This window comes from Rhinatrema bivittatum, chromosome 3 (assembly GCF_901001135.1).
Source record: "Rhinatrema bivittatum chromosome 3, aRhiBiv1.1, whole genome shotgun sequence".
NCBI classification, from domain to species: domain Eukaryota; kingdom Metazoa; phylum Chordata; class Amphibia; order Gymnophiona; family Rhinatrematidae; genus Rhinatrema; species Rhinatrema bivittatum.
In genome coordinates, this window is record NC_042617.1 from 104,848,002 (window position 1) to 104,869,171 (window position 21,170).

General features: G+C 41.2%; 1 protein-coding gene and 1 long non-coding RNA gene across 5 annotated transcripts in view; both read left to right on the forward strand.

The window, feature by feature from the left end:
- The first annotated feature begins 705 nt into the window (after positions 1-705).
- Positions 706-21,170, forward strand: part of MACROD2 (mono-ADP ribosylhydrolase 2) — a 2,649,380-nt gene continuing 2,628,915 nt past the window's right edge. For 3 of the 4 annotated variants that reach the window (XM_029593571.1, XM_029593572.1, XM_029593574.1), the window contains exon 1: positions 2,920-3,191. In XM_029593571.1, coding sequence (XP_029449431.1) covers positions 3,146-3,191 — 46 coding nt within the window. In that variant the 5' untranslated portion in view covers positions 2,920-3,145. Of the gene's footprint in view, positions 821-2,919; positions 3,192-21,170 lie in introns of those variants that run through there. The other variant, XM_029593573.1, reaches the window with a different exon arrangement.
- On the forward strand, positions 9,832-13,230 carry LOC115086992. The gene is made up of 3 exons (XR_003855384.1): positions 9,832-12,801; positions 12,922-12,961; positions 13,100-13,230. It is a non-coding gene; the product is annotated as an uncharacterized LOC115086992 (long non-coding RNA).

The window sequence follows — 21,170 nt, forward strand, 5'->3', positions numbered from 1 at the left end:
ATAATTATGTCCATCAGTGATGGACATAATTTTGCCACACTGACAATAGTTGAATCCAGATGGCTTCGGAGCCATCTGGGATGAGAAAACTTGTGAAAAAACATGAAAATTCGACGAAGCAAAATCCAGTCAGGCAAAAATATGCTAAGAGAAAAAACCCCGCGTGCGAACGGCTGGCGGAAAAAAAGAAACTGAAGAGGTGAGGGAACCGTGCGGGAACACCACCGCGCAGATGCACAGGGTCAAAAACTCTGTGATCAGCTAAGGGAAACTCCGCCTACTCGGGATCGCGACGCTTCCCAGACAGCATGGCTAATTCAGCCCTGCTGTCGACGGGAAAAGCTGGCCTCTTTGTGGCTCTCAAGGACCGGAGTTGGTCACCCCTGATTTAGCTGGTCACAAGGTGATCCAAGCAAAATGCAGATCTTGAGTTTGACAACTCCTTATGAAAGAGCTTTCCAAACTGCGTGTCGCGACATGTTAGTGTGTCGCCTGCAGTGTGCAGGTGTGTTGCGCAAGCCCAGTCAACTCCGATGTGAGCTTGGGCTTTTTTTTCTATCGATTCACTTTTTTTTTTTTCAGTTCGTGGGTTGCTTATTATTGGGCAATTTTTGCTGTCAAACACGTTTTTTGGGCTTGGTGGGTGGGACTTGACCCCAGCTGTCCCTGTCATTGGCTGCTGCTGCCAATGAGGCCTGGCCACAAGGAGTACTGACTGCAAGCAACAGTGTCTGGTAATCATGGAAGGTGTTATGCACCACGGCAAGCTTGAACCCTGAAGGGAATGAAGCACATAACTGGCAACAATTAAAAAGAAAAGGTACATGAGTGTGGGGGACAGACATGTGCTGGGGGGGGGGGGGGGGGGAGGAGATATGAGTGTGTGGGGGCCAGACATGTGGTTGGGGGAGAGAGAGATGAGTGTGCGGGGCCAGACATGCTGGGGTGGGGAGATATGAGTGTGTGGGGGCCAGACGTGGTTGGGGAGAGATGAGTGTGTGGGGGACAGACATGTGCTTGTGCTTGTTTTTTGGAAAACAGCGCTTGTTTTTTCATGAAACACTGGCAACAATCAAAATGAAGAGGTACATGAGTGTGGGGGCCAGACATGTGCGGGGGGGGGGGGGGGGATATGAGTGTGTGGGGGCCAGACATGTGGTTGGGGGTAGAGAAATGAGTGTATGGGGGACAGACATGTGCTTGGGCTTGTTTTTTTTTTTGGAAAACAGCGCTTGTTTTTTCATGAAACACTGGCAACAATCACAAAGAAGAGGTAAATGAGTGTGGGGGCCAGACATGTGCTGGGAGGGGGGAGATATGAGTGTGTGGGGGCCAGACTTGTGGTTGGGGGGGGGGAGAGAAATGAGTGTGTGGGGGACAGCCTGTGCTGGGGGGGGGAGATATTAGTGTGTGGGGGCCAGATATGAGCTTGGGGGGGGGGGGGGGGAGAGAGATGAGTGTGTGGGGGACAGACAATTTGTTTTATTATTGTTACTCATAAATTATAACAATAATATTAATCTTGGAATATATATATTTTTAATATAAATGAAAAGTTTTCATGAGATAGGTTGTGTTATGAAACAAACATAGTCTGGGAAACAAATAAGCATGGGTGTAGCTTGCTTATTGCGGTGGTTACTACCCCTAATTAAGCTAGATATTTCACTTAGATGCAGCTCCATCACTGCTCTCTACATTAATGGTGTGGGTGGAAGGGAAATAGAATCAAAGGTTACTAAGAGCCAAGAGTAACAGATAAGTATGAGAAAAAAAAAAAGTGCGAAACTTGCTGGGCAGACTGGATGGGCCGTTTGGTCTTCTTCTGCAGTCATTTCTATGTTTCTATGTCATTTCTATATATATTTAAGGAAACATACATAAATTGTTAAAATTCGTTTCGTTCGTTTAACCTCGGGTTTGTTAGAAGACTGAATTATTGTGTTGTGAAATTATGTTTGTCTAAAAGGTGTGTCACCAACATGAAAATTTTGAAAGCTGTGTCTCTGGTTTGTTTTTTTTTATTACGTTTCCTGCTAAATGTGTTCATTTTGGGGCACACTTTTTTTTTAAACCTCATCAAGTGAGGAAGCTTGAGGAGCAGAGGGAATCCAATGATAGAATTCAATTTTGATTTGTTGGTTGAGGAATGTTTTTCTTTACACATTGCCCATGTTGATATTGCTTGTTCTGTTTCTTTGGGTTATATTTATGCTTTGTCCTCACCCCTATATTGTGAACTTTAATTTCTTGGGAAATAATCTATTATTGTGCCTGAATTGTTTATATTTAAAGTATTAGTAACCACCAGTTTTTATATTTGATGAAACTGATGGAAATATTATAAATACCTTTAAAAAAATGGATTAATAATTTCAAAATCCAGTTTTCTATTACTTCTATGAATACTTTGATGCTGATCCACTCTACCTGGAAATGGGTCAACACTTTAGCCCAGTCAAATCCCACCACAAACCTTAAGACATACAACGGTCCAAATGTTCAAGTATTTTTCTGCAAGATTAAGGAAGAGTGTATACGAAGCACATTGTGATAACCATTAGTCTGCCAATTGTATGCTGTTTACGAATACCATCAGTAGAAGCATCAAAATATCTGTTCGTCTCTCCTAAACAACACTGCGAGTATATACCATACACCACGCCTCCCTCATCCGCACCAGATTCACTCTTCCACAAGCCGTCCACTTCCGCCTCAACAACCAGTGATCGAGCCGAATACGCTGAAGCCCGCCGACCAATCAGAGTGCAAACGAAAGCGCGTGATGGACACGTGAAGCAAGCCAATGGGGCTGGGCGCTACTGCATGACAGGCATGTACTCTTGGCCAATAGTGCAGGATGCGTCGAAATGATGCGCGGATGCAGGCTTGGCCAGGAGGCGGGTCTTGCGGCGGGGGTGTTAGGTTAGCGCGAGGCGTGACCCAGTTGACAGCCTGCATTGGGGGGAGTTTGTGGCTGTTTCTTGCGGTGTATTTTGTGTGAGTGGAAGCAGCCTCTTGCGTTTGCTTTGTGGGGTTGTTTTTTTTTTTACACTTTTTATTTGGGGGATTTCTCCTGAGTTCACAAACACCATTGCCTGTGAGCCTGGGGAACTTGCAGCTAAAAGCCGACAACCACAGCAACATGTACCCCAGCAACAGGAAGAAAAAGCTCTGGAGAGAAGAGAAAGGTACCTGTCAGACCCGGCAGCATGCTTGTCCTTTTGAGCAGTGTTTGTGTTGACGAGTTATTTTCCCATCTCTTCCTTGCGCCCCACAGCCACAGTACTCTGGCGTCTCTGTAACGTCTTGCCCTTGCCTTGCCAGGCTGCCGCCTCACTCTCACGACTGCACAGCAGTCTATTTCACGTACGTTTTCCTCATCTATCTGACAAGTTAGTTATCTGTTTAACATCCTCCTGCATGGGGCAAGATGATGCGGCAAGGAAATCAGACCGAGCCTTGCATTGGTGTTTACTTTGCACTGCAGATCGGTGCTGAGTTTTGCGTGCACCTGCAGCGCTTTCCAACCAGCTACAGATTTCAGTGATCCTGTCGGAGAGAGGGGCCAACAACCACAGTAACAGCAGTAGCTCGGAAGATCTCTAGAATGCTACAAAGTTGGGGAGTTTTGTGGTGGGTTACTTGGAGAAAGACGGTTCCCAGTTCACTGGTATCTTGTCATAACTTTCATATTACAGCTATTACTTGGAAGCTTGTGAAACTCGTGGGTAGTATTTTTATTTAGGTTAAGCGGTAAGCTGCCATCAATAAACAAAACTAAAGCGCCTATGCAAAAAAAAAAAAAAAAGTTTAATTTATCCTTGCCAAAAAAAAGTGCTCCTTAAAATGCCATGAAATAAGTGATACAACAAGATTTAGCATGGATAGGTAAAAGATAACAATAGTAGTTCATACTATTACTTGGCACAGAAATGCAAAAATGCATTGGCTAAATAGCTCGAGTATGCCACTTACAGAAGGGAAGCCAAATAGTGTGAGCGTGCTAAACTGAACATGCTCGGTTCTCTTTTCTTCTTTGGTCCTCTTTGTTTCTGAAGGGTGTTCAGGTAAGCCTGGCACATGAGGATTGTTTGTCAGTGCAGAGGGCAGAAATGGAAGAGCTACTATATTTATTTATTTATTTATAACTTTTATATACCGAGGTTCAATTAACAAGATTAATTATCACTTCGGTTTACATTACAACCAGCAAAATAACATAGACAAAGTCTTGTTTTACAATGAACAGGGAATAATAACCTGGATAAAACAAAGAACAGGGAAGAAATAACCTGGAAAACATAAAATGGGTGAAGCAAGTATAGAGAATAGGGTTTGTACAACTTGGGCGAAAAGCAAGGAAATTAAATAGGGGAGGACTGTGAAGGCTTTTATTACATCACCTTCATGAATGTGGTAGCTCTGGAACTGTGTTAGTGGTTTACCTCTTGCGTGAACCATTATCAGTGCATTGAGTTTAATAATGAGTATTCTCAAGGGCCTGAAACTACTACTGGACTGCCTCAAGGCTCAGCAGTTTGAGCTATGCTATTTAATACATATTTAACACCTCTGTGCAATGGATATAAACTATGGGCCAGATTTTAAAAGGGTTACGCGCGCTGAGCCCATTTTGCATAGGCTTGGCGGTGCACGCAAGCCCTGGGACATGTGTAAGTCTTACTCCCAAGTAAGAAGGTGAAAGGAGAACAGAGTGGCATGAGTAAAGAAAACAGACAGGAGTGTGGGTCAGTGAGAGTCTTCAAAGGGTGGAGGGTGGGGACAGAAGGGAGTATAGAAAGAAGTGGCTCAGGGAGGAATCTGACTGCCCTGATTACTAGTTCTTCAAAGTTCATGGACATGAATTCACTCAAACCTAAACAGTTGGTTAGTTTTTGAGACTTGCATCAAGTCTCTGAATGCCTACAGCAGTTCTTGGCCACTCCAATGTTAGCAAAGACATTTGTCTTATTTTATTTATATTCTACCTTTTATGATGGTCAGCCACTTCAAAGTGGATTACATTCAGTTATACTATAGGTATTTCCCTGTTCCCAGAGGGCTCACAGTCTAATTGCCTGAGTCACTAAGGCTTTTCTCCCATTCTGTGCCTATGGGAAAATTTCTTGATGAATCGGGCCCTAAGTTTGTACCTGAAGTGATTTGCCCAAGATCACAGAGAGCAGCAGTGGGATTTGAATCCTGACTACTCTGGTTTGCAACCCACATCTAACTGCTGGGCCTCCTCCATTCCCTGATAGCAACCTATTGCTTGGAGGTACTCTTGCCCTGTCTAAATAAAAGTGGGTTTATTATTTTATAAATGACACACAACAAAATAGAACAGTTTACCAGATATAGCCAAGTAGACAGAGGCAAATAAAGTACAAGCAAAGGTGTACACAGATGAGATTACACAAGATAGTAAAAACTTCATTTATTTATTTATTTATTTATTTATTTATTTATTTTAAGTTTTTCTATACCGGCATTCGCGATAAATATCGCATCATGTCGGTTTACAATTAACAAGTGTAGAGGGAACAAACAGGTAATAAATAACATTGATCCTAATAATAGTAATAGTAAACATTAAACAAATGAAAGCTAAGAGTTGCAGTTACAATAAAACAAGGGATTAATATAACTTGGAACAGAGAAAAGAAGCTGGGGTTTTAATAGAGAGTACATATATGCCTATCAATGCAATTGAGGCATTAATGAATTGCCCTGATTCTGTAGAGTTAATTAATTACCATGTTAAGGCAAAGTCTAAGCGACTAGTTAATGACGTATTAAGGTTCAGTATCTTTTTAGCTAGTGATCTTACATCATAACTAATGTTTATTCCAAACAGAATCGGCAGCATTGTCTTTCAGTGCTTCGGTAATCTGCGCTAAGGCGGTAATTTCCAAAGGGATTTCTGTGTGTAAAACTGGGTTTTACCCATATAAATGTACTTTATTCATGTCAGTGGACTTTTGAAAATTGCTATGATATCTGCTAATGCTATACTATTCGTCTGAAACTCCAGATATCGAAAAATAGCAAGAGTTAATTGAGTAGCATTTATTAAATGAGAATCAAGTTGTTTAGTATTTAATAGATACAATCTGTGTCTCCAGGTACCTAATAGACACAACAGGTTGGTCTATTCAAAAAATTGATTTATAGTTCCTGTAAACTTTGTGTATCGAAACACATTTTTTTTACCACCTTGCTTCACCACCATGTGTGATAATCCTCTAAAAAAATTCTTCTGCCTTAATAACACATTTTTAGTTTATAGCATATAACACATCACAGATGGTGTCTTCCATCACATGCATTCTTCACAGATGATATTCTTCAGCTGAAAGTCATCAGGATCATGCCACTAGCACTGTGATCCCAGTGGGGGTAACTGAAGGAACTGGGTGGGTAGGAGATTTAGAGTTGGGATGGGTGGGAGGGAAAGAAGGAGGCATTATGTTTAAAATTTGTTGGACAGGGTAAGGGGAGAGGGAGACTGCTAGCAGACTCTACAAAATGTATTTTAAAAAATGCTCTTGGAGGTGTTTGCAGGGATGGGGTTTCGTGGACTTGGCCTAGCAGAACCCATTTATAACATATTGGCTGAGGGTTGGGGAATGGTGCCACAGACCCTTGTGTCATTTTTTTCACTGTGCTATTTTAATGGCTATATGCTTTGGAATATAACCCAAAGTCTAAAGTTATCCGGTTACCCTTAGCTGGCTAAATTTAGAATATAAGAACATAAGAAGTTGCCATACTGGGTCAGACCAAGGGTCTATCAAGCCCAGCATCCTGTTTCCAACAGTGGCCAATCCAGGGTGCAAGTACCTGGAAAGTACCCAAACATTAAGTGGATCCCATGCTACTAATGCCAGTGATAGTAGTGACTATTCCCTAAGTTAACTTGATTAATAGCAGATAATGGACTTGTCCTCCAATAACTTATCCAAACCTTTTTTTAACCCCAGCTACAGTGACTGCCTTAACCACATCCTCTGGCAACAAATTCCAGAGCTTAATTGTGCGTTGAGTGAAAAAGAATTTTCTCTAATTGCTAACTTCATGGAGTGCCCCCTAGTCCTATTATTCGAAAAAGGAAATAACCGATTCACTTAACTAGCAATATTCAGAAGTTAAAATTATCTGCTGAATATCCAGGATAACTTTAGCCAGATAAGTTAGCTGTTCAAGGCTTTTTTGAATATTGTTCTTTTTATTCATATCAATTGCATAGATAAAATTGGTGTCACATGATTATAGCAACTTTTTCTCTTCCAGTAAATAGAACTGATGAGCTTCTTTTTGTATCCTAAAAAATGTATGTATAAGACTCCGAAAAGGTTTTCTAAATGGTGAATATATAATTTTGCTCATTTATGCTGATGTCTTCTGGACCACTCTAACATTCACGCTAAAGCTTTATTGCATAGCTCGCTATTATTAGCAGGCACACAAGGGCCTTAGCTGCATGCTAAAGTTTATTGCATAGGCCCTAAAGGGTCGATTTTAAGACCCACGCAACGGTTCCCGGCACAAGCGCATGGATGCACCGATTTTATAACATGTGCGTACCGGCGTGCACATGTTATAAAATCTGATGGCCATGCACACATGTGCGCTGGATTAGAAAATCTGTACACACGTGTGGGCGACCTGCGACTCATGCACGCGAAGGGGGGGGAGGGATTTTATAACCTACGTGTGACAACGTGATCGGCCGGTCTCCACTTCCCTCCCAGTCTGCTCCAATTAAGAAGCGGACTGGGAGGAAACGTCCGTAACCCTAACCCTACCCTTTTCACCTCTCCCCCTTGACTCCTAACCTAACCCTATTTAGTCCCTAACTTTTTTATTTTAATACCTACTGCGTGCCAGCAGGCTGCTGGAATGTGCTTCCCCAGGACAGTAGCTAATGGTGCTGTCCTGGCTAGTCCCTCCCCACCCAGACCACGCCCCCCAGGCTGCCCCTTTCAGCAGGTCTGGCACTTCAGTGTTGAACAGGGGTTACATACGTGGCTGGGCCTGTTGTAAAATGCACGTGACATGTGCAAGGCCCGGCCACGTGCGTAGCCTCCGAAATTTATGCATGTGGCACTTTTAAAATTGGGTCATTAGTGTTGATTTTTGCTGTTTAAATAATGATTGCTAAGCACTTTGTTCAAATTGCAATGACAGAAGTAGTTTGTTCACTTCGCTTGACTGATTGCATTCTCCCAGCCCAAACTTTGAGGAAAGTAACTGCAAAATCCTGTGCTACGCATCTGTGGTGATTCTTCAAATGCAAGCAAAGACATTCAGAGGATAACTTTCAAACAACTACACGTGTTGCTATATATGTGCGTATATGGCCACAAGCAGATTTATGCTAGTATTTTATAACCTGTGCATATGTAATACACACGTTTTAAAAAATGTGTATCCCTACCCCACAATGTACTCTCATATGCAGGTTTATGTGTGAATAAATGTAGTGCATTGGAAGAACATCTGCCAATGCATTGAAGGTGCATACTTTTCTGACCTATTTTAAAAATATGTGCCTGAAAAGGGAAGAATAAAAGGAGTGGTCGTACAAGAAATTAAAAAAAAAAAAAAGAAACAAGCAGAGACTTTAAGCATTGAAATAAAATATTTTGCTGATCATAAGGATGAAAAAAAATCAGTCAGACAGGGTGTGCATCCAGATATGATCGCAATTGCGCAGGATCAAGATACACAAACTTTTTAGAACTCAAATCAGTAAGAATACAATTGCAAGGGTATCGAAGAATGAAATATGCTCCAAGGGAAATAACCTCTTGACGACATATAAGACATTTTTTCCTTCTTCCCTGTGTAACACACACAATATCTGGATAAATCCAAACACTCGGGCCATAAAATATAGATGTTGTTGTTGTATGGCGAAAAAACATTTTGAAGACAAAATCTCGTTCTTTAGAAAAGACAAGAGACAAGTAACATTCCCTGATTAGAGATTTGTCGGTAGAAGATTCTAAGAACTCTGTTAAATTCAGGCTTGGTTGATGACTCGAGGCATTGGAATCCACATTTGAAGTAGCCTTCAGAAAATAAAACTTAGCAATGGTACGCATAGCTTTGGATGGAATCTCGAGTACTTCAGAGATATAGGGGGTCATTTTCCAAGGAGTTACCGCAGGAGATAATTCCGCAAATCGCGCTAACAGCCGATAACGCGAATGCAAATTTTTAATTTTGTATTCAGGGGGCGGAGCATATGTAAGTAGGAAAGAGTTATCGTATGCGGCGAAACAGCCGCAGTGTTAGCGCGGCTCCTAACGCGGCCAATAGCTACAACCCTTTCATTTGCGGTACATTGTGCACTAGAGGCCGGTAAAGGTTTATCGCAGTTCACGATGTTTCCGGACAGCCTGTAGGCGAGAGAGAGAGAGAGCGAGCCTTGCTATAGTGTCTCTTCCCTAGACAGGTATTTGTATCCCTATGAGAGGCCCACCTAGTAACTCAAGGTGGGGATTAGGTATTAGTGTAGGGGTTTGGGGGCCACTTTCACATTCAACATGAGACGTACAACAGAACAGTGGTCTCTTGTGAAGATTTGATGGCCTTCGGAGTGAGGAAACTCACTCCAAGATGAGATTTGGGCACTAATACCTAATCCCCACCTCGAGTTACTAGGTGGGCCTCTCATAGGGATACAAATACCTGTCTAGGGAAGAGACACTATAGCAAGTCAGTCTCAGTCTCTCTCTCTCTCTCTCTCTCTCCACTTTCGTGCACTGCGATGATTCGTTGGTTGTTTTATCGCGCACCGCGAAGATGTTTTCGCAAATTGCGAAAACATCGCGGCACGCGAAGTTTCCCCCGCTGCACGAAAAAAGTCTCATTTGCATGGGAAACGCCCCTTAATGTGTTACCAATGCGATATTGGAAAATGAGGCCCATAGTTCTTAAAAGTATCTATAGGAGAAAGCAAATCACACACTGAAAAATTCAAAACACTTAAATTTAAATAGTGAAGAGTTCTCAATATTCTCTAATTTCTTATAGTGAATCATCTGATTGAATGAATTAAATTCGCCTGCACATTCTGACAAGTGGCAATTTGATTTCCCAATTCTGCTATCTTTTCCCTTGTTGAGCAAGCAGTACTTCAGAGCTTTGAATACGTTTATGGATGTCAGAATTAACACCTACCAAAGAGGAAATGGATTTTTCCTGTAGCATCAAGGCAGACCAGACTGAATCTAAAGTCACCACTGAAGGCTTATCTAAAATAGGGTAAACAAGAGGATTTCCCAAATCTTGTCTGTTGGGAGGTGATAGAAGGCCTCCTAACTCCTCTGCACTCTGCAGTGGTGTGGAGGTCTACACTCGTGAGATTGCTGCCGTCTCTGCAGCAGACCTGGAGATTCCAAATACTCCCGTGGCTGCTGTAGACCCAGTCGACGCATTTTCACCTGGATGTCTCACGTTACTAGCGGGAAAAACCTCCCCAGAAGTCACAGATCCAAGGCTCTTAAACGGCTCACATGGCAATATCCCACTAACAATTCCTGCTGGGACTCAAGATGGTATCAGTGTCCAAATGAAGGGCCACACGCTCCTTGGCTGTCTCGACCAAGGAACCAGTAACCGGCGAAGATATCAATGCAGGGGTTAGAAACCCGACAATTTTTGGCTGGGAAGGATCAAGTTGGGGATGGCTCCCGAATTTTAGCCTTCCTTTTGGTGTGAGGCATAATGAAAATTGAAACTAAAAGGTAAAATGAGAAGCTCTTAACACAGTGTCTCTGCTAAGACGCCATCTTACCCCCCCTGCCTTTACACCCAAGTTGGTGCATTTTAAAACATGCGTGTGTCAAGGACATTACCAGTTTTACCAATTAATCCACCAAGTCGCTCAGTCCTTTTCCAGGTCATCAAAACCCTTTTTGGTTTATCAGCCTGACCTTCCCCCAGTTCACACAGACCTCCCACCCAGTCAGTAGTACACAATAAACACATTTAATATCACTCGAGATAATTAGCAGGTGTAAAATTCTGGGAGTGCATTGGCAAATATGCGTGTGTGCATGGTTTTTAAATAGCAACTTAGGAGCGTACATGTTGACCCTGCCCTGGAATGTTCCTAGATCATTCTTTTTTTTTTTTTGTATCCCTCTATATGTGTGCACCAAAGTGAAAATACACGCATAGTTTAAACTTTTCTAAAATATGGAATATGTGAGTAGAGGCTACTTAATGTATATATGATAATTTTTACCTGTGTAACATTTTGAAAATTCACCCTCAATATGAAAGTTCCCTTTAAACTGCATATGCAGTAGGTTTTCCTTTTCATTTTTATGGCCTGATCAAAATCTATGGAGCTTATTTGAGAGAAGAAACCTTAAGTACATGGATTGATTTGGAAAAGTGAATGTGATTCTGCAAATTAACATATCAAAACCTTCAATTTGGTACTTGGTTATCTATGAAAATTATTTTTTTTTCCATGAGTTAGCAGGTAGAACAGGCCACTTTGATTTATGGTTTATTATGTAGAATAGGTCTCAGACAGAAGTTTGGAGGAAAAGAGGAAATTGAAAGCATGTAGGGCTTTATGGTGGCAATAATCAAAATGACCATATTTGTAAACTCTGTGGGTACTTTTTTTCCCATGGGGGTTTATGCCAGAAATCAAAGCAAAATTATGCAGGTAGTTTTGCTTTCATTATTGCTGCAGGAAAAAGTACCTTCAGAAAATTTGTGCTTGGTTTTTTTTTTTTTTTGTGGGTACATTTTTCTGGCCAAAACAACATCATAATTTTGAATATCCAATATTATGTTGTCACCTCCTCCAACTTAACCCTTCCTGCTGGAATGCCTCCAAACAATGCAGGTAAAATTGTGTGCATTATAGGATGACATGTAATTTTTACTCACATTGAAGCTGAGCAATTTTCAAAGAAGCATCTTTTTTTTTGTGTAAAATATTTGAATATTGCCCTCTGCGTTTTTAAACCAGTGTGCTTATTAGAAAATCAGAATAGTTAGGATGATGGTTACCTTTCCCCCTCTGAGCAAAGAGGGGGAACCAAGAAAAAACTGATGTGCTGATGCTGGTCGAAATTTGCTGCCTTGGCTCTTGCCAATTTCCTCCACTCAGGGAATGCTGCTTTGGATGGCTATAGTGTGGCTAATCGCTCTACCAGGGCACTTATCAAGTGCACAGTTTTTAACTAGTGAAAATGTGGTTTGGATGTCTGGACCACACTGGACATTTCCTTCCACTGTAGCTGGCAAAAGCATTTATCGCCTTCTGCATGTTTTTACCATTTGATGTTTGCCTCTGCCAGTGGATGCATGTGTGGTAGCTGAACTATTGGACCATGAAGCAGGAGATGAGGAGCCAGAGACTTCAAGAGAACTGGTTGTATCCTAAAGATTTTGGCTTGTTACTCAATACTTCAGCTGAGTTGTTACATAATGGTATGGTGTGATGATCTTGGAAATCTGGGCTTTATGTGGTTGTGTGTGTGTGTGTGTTAGTTATGTAGTTCTTAATGTTTCTTTTGTGTGTTTTTTTGGTTTCAGGTGGAATAGTATGTGAAACGGAGGATGCTCGTGGACTTAACCAGATGATTTTTTCTTTCTTCTCTATAGAGATATTGGTGGTCATTGAAGGAGAGGAGTGCAGCTTCCAAATTGTGCAAAGATTAACCTAGGCTTTGCTCTATAACATAACAGTTGTAAATGCATGATTGCCTTGTTTTGTTTTGATTCCTCTGACATTACACAATTGAAACTACATTCAAAGAGGTAAGGAAGGGTTTACTTAGGATTAATGTGAGCATTTTTTCTTTATTTTTTTAATATATTTATTTTGAGTTGACATCAGAGTTGAGCATGATCTGTGTGATTCCTCTGCTTCTGTTCCAGATGTATATTTCATCATCTGGTGTAGGCACATCAACGGAGGGTAATGTATATTGAAATGAAACTGATAATGAACTGTTAACCCCAGCTCTGCGCATATCTTGTGACATTTCTTGACATTCTATAAGATGTATGTAAGTAACTATAATAAGTTGTTTGATAGTTTGCTTATATTTTGCAGACCTAGCTTGGAGAGCACCAACCTTTTTCTTACAGCAGGTGGGTGGCCAGCACACTCTCCCTCCAAGCTACTGGAATAACATGGAACCCCTGTGCCTGCAATATGGTCTCAGGACTCTTGCCAGGGTGCCAGCAGTGGCAAGTATTTTTTGTCTTGTTCATAAGTATATTTGTTTCTGTGAAATCCTGTGGTGTTTGTCTGTAAATAATTGTTCTGTATATTTTTATAATTTTTTTCTGTAGGGAGTTATGGGAAACTGGAGTTGATGAGCAGTAGGTCAGACACAACAGATTGGTAAATTAGTTCATCAGGGTTTATCACACTCACTCAGACTTAGTTTTGTGTCTTCAACAGACATGCTCCTCGGGTCTATATAGGAAACAAGCATACTGTTTGCAATCTTAACTTCAGCATTTAGCATTTCTCTAGTCCTTTCATTTTAGTATCAATGCTGTGGGGGTCAGGTCTCAGTTTGGTATGAATATTATAGAGAGAGATAATGGTTAATACTTAACGTCTGCATTCAAAACCACTTGGCATGAATTATTTTCAAACAGAGAATTGGGTCTTAACCTGTCCCAAGAGTCCAGTGTCCAGTGTCCCCCCCACCCCCCCCCCAGCTCATGTCTGGGAATATTCTAGCGCACATTCCACTCTGTACAGCAGGGTCAGTTCTAGGGTACAGGGTGCTCTGGTTGAAAATTGTCCATCTTGCCCTCTTCTTTCTTCACATTCTCTTCCTGTTTCACTCCTTCTTTCCTCTTTCTATATTGATTCTCCTTTCTCCCTTTCTCTACCCCTGCTCCATACCATTTCACTCCATAGATAGTCTTCCCTCCCTCCCTCACCACCCCATGTTAATTTGTTTTCCTGTTTCCCCACCACCATCTTCACATGTAGGTCTACCTCTTCTTGGCACAACTCTCCCTGTCCTCTCACCATCAGTGCATGTTAACTTCCCTCTCCCTGCCCCATTACCCCTAAATGGTGTATTTAAAAAAAAAAAAAAAAGGACAAAATAAAAGGTGTGACTTAAGAACATAAGAAATTGCCATGCTGGGTCAGACCAAGGGTCCATCAAGCCCAGCATCCTGTTTCCAACAGAGGCCAAACCAGGCCACAAGAACCTGGCAATTATCCAAACACTAAGAAGATCCCATGCTACTAATGCAATTAATAGCAGTGGCTATTCCCTAAGTAAACTTGATTAATAGCCGTTAATGGACTTCTCCTCCAAGAACTTATCCAAACCTGTTTTGAACCCAGCTACACTAACTGCACTAACCACATTCTCTGACAACAAATTCCAGAGCTGTATTGTGCGTTGAGTGAAAAAGAATTTTCTCCGACTAATCTTAAATGTACTACCTGCTAACTTCATGGAGTGCCCCCTAGTCCTTCTATTATTCGAAAGTGTACATAACAGAGTCACATCTACTTGTTCAAGACCTCTCATGATCTTAAAGACCTCTATCATATCCCCCCTCAGCCGTCTCTTCTCCAAGCTGAACAGCCCTAACCTCTTCAGCCTTTCCTCATAGGGGAGCTCTTCCATCCCCTTTATCATTTTGGTTGCCCTTCTCTGTACCTTCTCCATCGCAACTATATCTTTTTTTAGATGCGGCGACCAGAATTGTACACAGTATTCCGGGTGCGGTCTCACCATGGAGCAATATAGAGGCATTATGGAGGGATTGGCATATAGTTACAGAAGTCTCTTTTTCAAAACTAACTCATGAGGTAGTGAGAAAAGACTTTATGATGTGAAAGCCATTTGATGACTACTATAATTGAGTTAGTGGCATTATGACATGTTCCATTTTATTAACCATTCCCTTCCTAATAATTCCTAACATTCTGTTTGCTTTTTTGACTGCTGCAGCACACTGAGCCGACTATTTTAAAGTATTATCCACTATGATGCCTAGATCTTTTTCCTGGGTGATAGCTCCTAATATGGAACCTAACATCGTGTAACTACAGAAAAGGTTATTTTTCCCTATATGCAACACCTTGCACTTGTCCACATTAAATTTCATCTGCCATTTGGATGCCCAATCTTCCAGTCTTGCAAGGTCCTCCTGTAATGTATCACAGTCTGCTTGTGATTTAACTTCTCTGAATAATTTTGTATCATCCGCAAATTTGATAACCTCACTCATCTTATTCCTTTCCAGATCATTTATTTATATATTGAAAAGCACCGGTCCAAGTACAGATCCCTGAGGCACTCCACTGTTTACCCTTTTCCACTGAGAAAATTGACCATTTAACCCTACTCTGTTTCCTGTCTTTTAACCAGTTTGTAATCCACAAAAAGTAATCCAGAAAATCCAAATACACTACATCTACTGGTTCACCTTTATCCACATGTTTATTAACCCCTTCAAAAAAATGAAGCAGATTTGTTAGGCAAGACTTCCCTTGGATAAATCCGTGTTGACTGTGTTCCATTAAATCATGTCTTTCTATATGCTCTACGATTTTGATCTTGAGAATAGTTTCCACTATTTTTCCCAGCATTGAAGTTAGGCTCACTGGTCTATAGTTAGCCGGATCGTCCCTGGAGCCTTTTTTAAATATTGGGGTTACATTGGCCAGTCTTCAGGTACAATGGATGATTTTAATGATAGGTTACAAATTTTAACTAATAGATCAGAAATTTCATTTTTTAGTTCCTTTAGTACCCTAGGATGCATACCATCCGGTCCAGGTGATTTGCTACTCTTTAGTTTGTCAATCTGGCCTACTACATCTTCCAGGTTCACAGTGATTTCGTTCAGTTCGTCTGACTCATCACCCCTGAAAACCATCTCCAGAACTGGTATCTCCCCAACATCCTCATTAGTAAACACGGAAGCAAAGAATTCATTTAGTCTTTCTGCAATAGCCTTATCGTCCCTTAATAGCACGTCTACTTTCTCTGCTCCCAGGCCTGTACCTATGGTGACAAAAAATTCCTGTCCCGAGAGACTGCCCAACTCATTCTACCCTAAGGCTGGCTCTAGTGGACAATGAATGCAGCTCCTTTTGGAGACAGTAGTTTGTAGCTTAGCTCATTGGGCCCAGCAATTTAAGTTCCTCACAGGGAATGAAGCATCAGGTTCCTGCTGTTTGAAGATGATTAAATTGACCTCTCTTGGAATAGAGTTTCAGGTTCCTCTTTGGAGACAGAGGAGTTAGACTACTTGCCTCCGTGGACACTTTGACAGACCTTTAGTGCCTCTCTAGAATATAAGTTCAAAATGATCTTTCTTTAAATGGAGCCTTCTGGAATAATTCACTCCTAGGCCCACTCTTGGAGGCATCTGGTTCTGTCCCTCTGTGCCTTCATGAGCTTGTGCAGGGCTCTGGTTCTCGTAACTCCTCTGCCTGAATCTTGGAGGAGCTATTCCTAAACTGCTCTGTTTCCCTGATTTCATCATGGAGCTTTTCTTTAGCAACTTTACATCAGCAAAAGAGAAAACCCAGACTAGATTCTCAGCTTGTGAAATATCCCTTGCAGATGTATGCCTGCAAAGGCAAACCTAGACTAGATCATCTGCAACATGCTGTGATCCTGAGTAATTTAGTTATAGTCTGTGCACTTTGTTACAGGAATGGAGGCTTCATTTAATCGTGCAGCGTTTTGCATCTGTGTTGGAAACTTTTCATTCCTTATTGTTACAGACCAGATTTTTGGGATCACAGTGTTCACTCTTTGGGCTTGATTTACTAAACTTTTTCCCCTTAGACACTCAATGGGAAAAATGTCTTAGCAAATTAAGCCCTTTGCGTGTAGTTTTCCTTTGTTCTTTTTTCTGTTCATTTTCTGTGTCAACCTATCAAATTATCAATTTTCTCTTCTATATAGAACTGAAGTTAAAGATTGCATATTATGATATATTGTCACAATGAGTTGAAGGAGAGGATTACACATGCTTATGTTAAAATGTGTTTTTTTTTTTCCTATTTCAGCTGCACAACATGTTCTTGCTATGGTTGCTGGCAGAAGTGGGTGAGAGGTTCCCTAACCTCAGAAGTTGCAGTTCTGTAGGACAGAGGGAGGGGCTCAGCTGCAGCTCACCAGATGATCCTTTGCTGGAATGTGCTGCCATGTGCCCTTGCTTAAATGTTAACACTTTTTTCCTTTAATTGTCTAAGAAGTAATAATTACATTTTTAATTCTTTTGTGTCTCGTTATTTCATGTGTGATCTGTGTTAAGTGCTACATGTGCTGGATGAGATCTGAGTAAAGAGCAGTAAATAGAAGTATGTGGTGTGGTGTGATTTGAAAAATGAGAGCGTAATAGATGTGTAAATAGTGTTCCAAGTATGAAGTGTGATTTTAAGTTCTGTAGACCTGGATGCTAGTCCTATTTGTACATGAAAAGGGGGCCCTTGTTGGCTGCAGTGCAACTGCTGCAGAATTTGCCAATTCTTGTGGAATTGTGGGAAACTAGAGATCCCCCAACCCTTGCTTCCTCCCACTCTTAATGGTGCTGATGGCACTGTGCAGTTTCTGATATTCTCCACCCCCTTAGGGTCATTACAATCTTTTGGTCCCCTCCTGTCTGGCCAAAGCAGTGTATATACAAACTGAATCCTGCAGTTAGGGCTGCAGATTGTGGAAAGTTAGTGCTGCGTGGGAGATGGTGTCTGGAAAAGGAGGGAGGCTTAAGACAGGGAAACATGAGCGGAGAAAGGAGTGAAAAAATTGCAAGGAGAGTGACAATAGATTGAGAGAGGAGAGGCAGCTGAGAGGAAAAAAGAGCCCTTTTTGAGAAGGAGAAACAGACTGTAGTGAGAGAGAGCAGGAGAATGGATGAGAGGAAAAGTGAGAGAACTGAATTGGAGTGGGAAAATGATTCAGACAATGGATGGAGAAAATAGTTTTTAAAGGTTTTAGTGAATAATTGTTTTTTGTATATATGTATATAAATATGCTGCAGAATCTCAATCTGTGCTGCAAAATATATCTTGCTGCAGGAAACTGGTGGCCTTTTGTATAATTTATCTCGGTACTATCCTGTAAGATATTCACTATCCTCCTTCTTTGAGTAGATGAGAGACTGAAATGTATGGAAAGTTATGTTTAGTGCATTTATTGTATCTAGACTGAATGTGTAAGGGAGAGAGGTCAAGAGAGAACTGAAATGAAAGTATAACAAAGATGGCGTGCATATTGTACAGGGAAATGTAGCACTGCATGAAGCCCACGCTATTATTTTTCAAAGGTGCACCAGTTATCTTCTGTGCGAATATCTGTGTGTCCTTAAAAGCAGCTTTTGCAGGGGAAATGTTAACCAGTATTTACAAAAAGCAAATTTGAGAAAGGATGCTATAATTTTTGGGTGCTATTATGTGTTACAGTTTTCCCTTTATTCCATTACAGCAAAACTCTTCAGTGTCAAAATTATTCTTATCAAAGACACTGAGAGCTGTGCTATAGTACATGGTCTGAAACTTATACCAGCTTGTAGTAGAAAGGTTTGAAGGTATTCAAGTGATTTGCTCTCTGTTTGCCATATCTGTGGGATTTTGTGGCAGAAATGGCTCATCATGCAAGCTGTTACAATTTAGAAAATTAGTGACAACTCACGTTTTCTCTATAGATTTGATTCATAAATTGTATGCTGACTTGAGGATTTTGGGAAGCATTTTTTAACTCAGAAATTTCTTGCTATTATTTGTTTTAGCTATGCTATTTTTTTTTTTTTTTTTTTTTTTTAGAATTTAAATTTTAAATGTATTTGATAGGTTCTTTTTTCTTTTTATCTTGAGTATTTGAAAAACTTAGTTTAGGTTTATTGTTTGTATCTTGTTTTTACTTTTTAGTTGAATATTTACTATATATAAACATATTTAATATTATAATCTGCCTTGTATGTTTATGGAAAGGCAGAATATAAACGCCAGATAAGTAACGTTTGTTTTTTAGGGCTGCCAGAGGCAAAAAATAAAGGCATGCTTGTAGACAGTTTTTAATGGAGCATCTGTGATGGCTCTTAATCATGCTTTCTTGATTTCTCTTTTTTTTTTTTTTCCTGTCTTGGTGTAAAATAAATTGGGCTCCAGTCTCTTTTTATAATTTGAGATGTGCCATGCTGGGTCAGAGCAATGGTCTATTGAGCCCAGCACCTTGTCTCCAACAATGGTCAATTCATACTACTTGGAAGATGTATTAACAGTTCCTAATAGAGAGATATAGTCCCTGTTGCTCATTCCCAGAAGTAAGAAGTGGTGACTCCAATATACATGGAAAATAATTAATGGATCTGCCCACTTTAAACCTTTCTTAAAATCAGCTATACGAATAGGGGTACATTAGAAAAAAAACACGCGCACGCGTACTTTTGTTCGCGCAACCGGCGTGAACAAAAGTACGCCGGATTTTAAGATACGCGTGTAGAGCTGCGCAGCCTGCCTCCGTTCCCTCTGAGGCCGCTCTGAAACTGGAGCGGCCTCGGTGGGAACTTTTTTTTTGTCGTCCCCCCCCCCCCCCCCCCCTTGTTCGATTGAGTTATGCCTGCCACTGGCAGGCGTAACTTGCGTGCACGGGCTGGCCAGGCCCTGACACAGGCCGCTGTGTTGGGGCACTCGGCCAAGCCCCTGGACCGCAGACACACCCCCCCATACCGCCCATTTTAGCAAGCCCCGGGACTTACGCGCGTCCTGGAGCTTTGTACGCGCCGGCGCGCGAGTACCCTGTGTGCGTAAATCCAGCAGGATTTACGCGCGCAGGGCTTTTAAAATCTACCTCATGGTCTTGACCACATTCTTTGGTAGCACACTCCACAGTTTAATTGTGCATTGAATGAAAACATTCTTTCTTAAATTTTATTTTAAATATGCTAACAGTTAATTTCATAACATGTCTCCTAATAGTATGTAATGGATAAAAAAACTTTCTTATTAATTTGCTTTCACACCACACTTGGTTTTATAAACCTTAGTCATATTCCCGTGTGGTCATTTCTTCTCCAGGCTCAGGAGCTCTACCTCTTAAGTCTTTCTTTATAAGGGAGTCATTCTATACTGTTTATTATTTTTGTTGCCCTTCTCTATACCTTTTCTAGTTCTATACTTTTTTGATTTGGAGTGACCAGACCTGCATGCAGTACTGAGTGTGTTTGCACCATGGATCCATACAGAGGCAGTATGACATTCTCATTTTTTTAATTTATTTGCATATCAAGTATAACTTGTGATAGAAAAATAGGATAAATAAAATTTTCTTAGCATTCAGACAGCTTAATCCACGACCAGAGGGTTATGCACCTTTACCAGCAGATGGAGATAGAGCAAAGCTGATGTTACAGTATATACCAGTATTCTCAGTCTCCAACAAATGGTGGACATGCATCCCCTACTGGGGATTGCTTGTTTTTTTTTAAAAAAAAAAAAAAAAAAGAAGAGAAGGATTGATTATGCACTGCTTCTCCTGAGGCGATACCTTGTGGTGCCTCCCTCAGTCAAGTGCCTTGGTCCAGTAGCCGGTTTTCCGGCATGGACTTAGTTGCTAGGAGAGAATCAGCCGAGAGGCTAGCGGGTGCTGGAAGCCAAGTGTGGTGGTGAAGTCATTAGCACTCTCTCCCTGCAGCTGGAGATCGACTCTGTACTTGGGATGGGCTGAGCTCAGGTAAAGAATTAAAAAAAAAAAAAAAAAAAAAAAAAAGTGATTTAGGGATTCCTCTCCCCTCTTCTGTTGATGGTCTCCGAGCTTCAGTGTACCAATCCAATGTGCATTCCCATCTCCTTGGGGGACTTTGGGAGTTGTAGTTTTGGCAGATTGAGCATCCCTTTGGGCTAGGCCCCGCTCTCGGGCTTTGCTGGACGCTGCGTGGTGGGCTGCGGCAACATTTGTGCACTTTCTTGTGTGCAGGTTGCCTACAAAAGCTGTGCCTGATGTTGGTTCGTGTCTGCACAATATAGATCTATTGGCGTCCTGATTTTGGGTGTCCATTTTTTTTGGACATCCTGTCCGGGCTTACGTGTTACAGACACACTGTTGGATGCACATTTGTCAAACACTTGTTTTTGTGTTGCTTCTGGACATTCTTATCCATGGTACTGGTAGCAAAGAAGTCTA